We start from the raw sequence: 4,702 nt of genomic DNA, 5'->3' as shown, positions 1-4,702 counted from the left end.
CCCCCCCCCCCCCCCCTTCAAGAACCCTGAGAACCCCCAAAGACCTAAACCCCCCTTCACTCAGCCACAGAACTGTCAACACACCTGAGTCCCTTCAGAACTGCCTCTAGAACCCCAGAACCTCCACAAAGACCCGGAACTCCTCTTAGTCACCCATAGTCACGATTAGAACTCAGACTCCCTCAGGTGCGTCCAGGTACAGAACCTAACGAACCCTCAGTTACCAAGATCCACATCAACACCCACTAAAGCCTCGAGGACACAAAGACCCCCCCCCAGACTGACCAGTGTGAAGCGTTCGGACAGCGGCTTGATGACGGGGCCGGCGGGGATGCCCAGTGAGGTCACCATCATCTGCAGGTTGGCGGTCTGAGTGGAGGGGTCGAGGGTCAGACCCTGCGGAAGACAGGAAGACGTTATTAACACGCGAAGAAGAAGAGGAAGGAACAGCCAATTGGAGTCGAGCTGAACCAGCCAATCAGATGTGCCGTTTACCTCCGTGTTGATGGTGGCGGCGTGCACGTCGGGGAGGTCCCTCAGGATTTTCTCCACCAGCGTCTTCGCTCGTTCAGCCGTCTCCCTGAAGGCTGGGAGGGGGGCGGGAGCTGATCGGACCAAAACTGCAAACAGGAAGCAGTGCAGCAGAGCGACGGCTGGAGGGAGCACAGAGCGGATGTATGGAGGATCAATAGTGTCAGAAACAATAATCAATATGATCAGTTACAAAGAAGTGATTTAAAACTGCCACTTTATATAACTTTCTTGAAGAACTTTATTCACATGAACACATCATTAATTAACGCTTCATAGATCTGTTATAATCAATAACTAACAAATTGTCAACATTTATAACGACTTATTAATGTTTACCAACAAACAACTAAATACAATAAATAAATAAACAGCAGCCACAGTGTTAACACACCTGTAACAATAAACAATAAATAACACCTGATTTATGATGCATCAGTAAATGATTTATTAACTGATAATAAAACCATTAGCAACTAAACCTTTCAAATCAATAAGCAATAACTAATCGATGATGTCACTTAGACAAGAACTGATACAGACTTGAGTTAAATAAGGCTTCAGCACATTTCAATATTGTACAGTGAAGAATAGAAACCAACGTTAGCCAACAGTAGGACATTTCCTAAGTAAGTTTTTACAGAGCGCTAACAGGATGTTAGCTGAGAGGATACTACCAAAATAAGAGTCTCCATCTATGCCGGCAGCTCTAAAGACAGCGGTACTTTGAGCCAATTGCTGTTTACCAGGTATAATGTTTACCATCTGTTAGCGCATTACCATGCTAACATTGGCTAATTAGCAGTTAACGCAAAGTGGAGCTGAGGCTGATGGGAATTAAAATTATTCTGGTTTCACTAGCAACCTCCCATACTGCACCGCGGCTGGCACTAACAACCCCCCATACCTCCCCAGCGCCAGGTGATCCAGGCTGAGCTGAGGTGGAGGAGGTGTTTTAAATGTGACTGATAAAGTCTTAGTTCACTCCTCCACCATGTTTGTGCTGGTTTAACCCCCCCCCCCCCCCCCCCCCCCCTCCCTCATCACTGCAGACTGTCACAGCAGGTAAAGTCTCACCTGTCGGGGTGTTCATGTCTCAGGGCGGCTGTGTGTCTCTCTGGCTCGGTGTGTGTCCGCCGCTTGACGCGCTAAAATCCTCTTCAGCTTCCATTTGTGGCGGTTTGGACTTTTTATCTTCTCGCTCTCGTGCGGGGTTTTCCATTGACGGGGTCCGACAGCATCGTCACCGACTCACTGCGGAGTCATCCGATAATTCCCGAAGTGTCGAAGCTTGAGAAACTTGTTGCGTAATACCGACGTTAAAACAAAGACAAAAGGAAAAGAACCGTGAGAGCGGCAAATCACACACACACGGAAACCTGCAGGGGTCTCACGTGCTGCAGGTAAACCACGTGACTGTGACCTCACACAGGTCAGGGTTCACACCTAGGGTCAGTGTGCAGGTTTTCAGGCTCCATTAAATGACCCTTACTGATAAAGACAGTGAGAGCTTTTGACACAGTAGAATGATCCTGGTTTATTTCATTGATCCTTTACTGTAATAAAATGTACGATGATATAATAATATATTATCATTATTATTACACATACAAATATAATTCAATAAGTTATTATATTTAATGATAAAATATTATGAATAATAACATTAAAATAATATTATTAGTTTATTGATCTGAGTGATCAATGCTTCAGCAGTTCGTTACTGTTTTATATTCATTTATTTCATTCTAAAATGATTCTATATAAATGTGAATGAGTGAAGTACCTGCAGCTGTCAGGTAAACACAGGTATACATAGAATATAATGCAAATACTCAGGTAAAGTACTTCAAACACTGCGGTACCTGAGTAAATGTATTTAGTTACCTTCCTTCACTGTTGTCAGTAAAACAAACGCGACACTTTAATAAATAGTTAGTAAACTGAACACGCGGATATGAAGTCAAAATAACTTCAAACTGTTTTATTTACTTGGTTTTCAGTTTCCTAGATTTTTTAAAGTGAGAACAACTTTCACTTTTTACAGCGAGAGCAAGAAATGAATTTTAAAAAATCCAAACAGCTGTTCAGTTGTTTCTAATGCTGCGTTCAAGTCACATCAGATTATTGTTCATCAACATCTGGGTCATAAATGTGAAATACAACCCAGATGACCTCACACAGCACCTGAACGCACCACTACAACAGTTTAAGGTGGACAGTAATGATCTTGTTTTTAAGGAGGATTGGGGTGAATGAAGATTTGAAGGGGGTTAATGTTAGAACTAGACGGGGGCCCCAGGCTGTTAGGGGCCCACGAGGCATTCAGCTCCCTCCCACTTAAATAACCAATGGATGATTTTCAGTGACCTCTCAGTAGGAACCCCCCTGACGGCGCCCCTCGCTGTCAGACTTTAGAATCACCTCAGATTATAATCATCTGTAAACAGAGAGATTAAATATTACCTGAATTCAACTTGTTTTCTCTGTACTTTTTGTATTTTCATTTATTTTAAAATGTTTTAATTTTATATTGTATATATATATTATCCATTATTGATTTTTACTGATGAATCTTTCTGATCTCATGGTTTATTCTGATCTTTAAACATTTGTTTTTATGATTTATTGTTTCACTGGTTGTTTTTGTTGTTTAATTTCTTTACTGTGTGAAGTTTCTGTGTGTGTTATTAATCAGCTTCACTTCATGTGTGTCGTCATGTTTCTCTTTAAGAAATCCTGGAAGAACAGTGAGTCAGCGGAAACCTTGAACACACCTCAGAGAGGAGTCAGAGCTGCTGCAGAGGAAACGCTCACTTCACTGCAGCTGGAAAATAACAAAGTCCTCAAACTGCTGCTTTATCTGAACCATTAAACACACAAGATCAAGATTAAACCAGATGTTGACAGATGTCGACAGCAGCTCCACATCTCCCTCTAGTCTCCTTTGAAAGTGGATTTTTTTCTGAGAACCTGGTGTGTAATTAAAGGGTTAACGACAGCAGGAAGTAAAAACACTCGGAGGATAAAATGTGATGAAACAAGAGATTTGACGTCTGTGTTTCACAATCAGAACAAACTGTTTCCTGCTGATTCACACAATAAGACTCAGAGACGATCACTCTGATGAGTCATGATTATTAATACTATTGATAAATATTAGACACATGAAACTTGACTTGCTGCTGTAACGAAGCTTCAGATTTGATCAGCTGATCAAATGTTTTGAGTCTTTTAATCAAGTAAAATTAAAAATGCTGAGTGACAGCTGATTATTGGTGATCAATAACCTCGTTAACAGCAGAGCTGAAGACAAGTTTCACTTTACCAGTGAAACATGAGAAAAGAATGAAGTTTAATGTGTTTATTATTATTAAATTTAATTTGACAGAAACTTTTCATCCTCCAGTACAAACTGATCAAATCAACTCAAGGGTCACTTACGGGCTTTCAACCACATCCCACAACCTTCTTCAGTGAATGGAGCTGGCTCAGATTTACAGAGACTCAGGTCACATGATGACACCTGGGCCAGCTGCACCTGCAGAGGAAGACCATGAGACACGGTCAAAAGCTCTGCACAAAGCTGGACCTCGAGTTTAGAATAAACAGACGTGGATTTAACTCAGGAAGCAGGAAAGAGAAAAGACCAGGTGACGTTTGGTCAGGGTTCTGTCAGCTATGAATTCTGGGAGATAAAGGTTCATGTTTTTGTTGAAATTCATTCGAGTGACATTAAATCAAAGTTTCCTCCAAAACTCCTTTAATGTGAAAATCTCTTCCTCTTCCCTGATCAGACCTGCTGACTCGGCGCTTGTGAAACGTCTCCAGCTGGACGAGCTCAGAGTGAAGGGGCTGCTGGGAAACCACTTCCTGTTTTACTCGAAGCTGATTGGATGAAACCAACATCAGCTGTTTAGTTCTGAGAAAAAACGTGAACTTTCAGTTCAGAGTTTAATGTTGAAGGTGACAATCAGTTTGTTTCAAATCAATAAACACATTTCCCATGATGCATCAGTGTGACGCTCATGTTCTCAGTGGTTTTCTGCTTCGTCAGCTGAACGACTCTGAGGGATTTCATAAACCTGGTCTGAGAGAGGGTCCAGGTCCAGAGGGTCCTGAGTCACCGAGACCTGAACCAGAGACCTGCTGATTGATCGATCGATCAATC

At 42.0% G+C, this 4,702-nt stretch overlaps 2 protein-coding genes and 1 long non-coding RNA gene across 5 annotated transcripts in view; 1 reads left to right on the top strand and 2 right to left on the bottom strand.

Annotated features, from left to right (window-relative positions):
• LOC111656104 (uncharacterized) overlaps window positions 1–1,703 on the bottom strand; it is a 3,886-nt gene extending 2,183 nt beyond the window's left edge. The window contains exons 1-3 of the mRNA XM_023407685.2: window positions 1,609–1,703; window positions 496–653; window positions 286–396 (exon numbers count right to left, since the gene is read on the bottom strand). Coding sequence (XP_023263453.1) covers window positions 286–396; window positions 496–653; window positions 1,609–1,624 — 285 coding nt within the window. The 5' untranslated portion in view covers window positions 1,625–1,703. The remainder of the gene's footprint in view (window positions 1–285; window positions 397–495; window positions 654–1,608) is intronic.
• LOC147819044 (uncharacterized) lies at window positions 1,556–4,541 on the top strand. Of its 3 annotated transcripts, XR_015437338.1 has the most exons (3): window positions 1,794–1,934; window positions 3,266–4,184; window positions 4,329–4,541. It is a non-coding gene; the product is annotated as an uncharacterized LOC147819044 (long non-coding RNA). The 3 variants fall into 3 exon arrangements; XR_015437339.1 differs by lacking the exon at window positions 1,794–1,934 and adding an exon at window positions 1,556–1,596 and having other exon boundaries at window positions 3,266–4,541; XR_015437337.1 differs by having other exon boundaries at window positions 3,266–4,541.
• A 24-nt stretch (window positions 4,542–4,565) lies between these two features.
• Window positions 4,566–4,702, bottom strand: part of psmd3 (proteasome 26S subunit, non-ATPase 3) — an 8,540-nt gene continuing 8,403 nt past the window's right edge. The window contains exon 10 of the mRNA XM_023407688.2: window positions 4,566–4,649. Within this exon, the coding sequence (XP_023263456.1) occupies window positions 4,566–4,649 (84 nt within the window). The remainder of the gene's footprint in view (window positions 4,650–4,702) is intronic.

The sequence above is a fragment of the Seriola lalandi genome, unplaced genomic scaffold (genome assembly GCF_002814215.2).
Source record: "Seriola lalandi dorsalis isolate HSWRI2012SDOR001 ecotype SW California unplaced genomic scaffold, Sedor1 jcf7180002054344, whole genome shotgun sequence".
In the NCBI taxonomy this organism is placed as follows: domain Eukaryota; kingdom Metazoa; phylum Chordata; class Actinopteri; order Carangiformes; family Carangidae; genus Seriola; species Seriola lalandi.
This window is presented reverse-complemented; position numbering and strand designations above follow the sequence as displayed.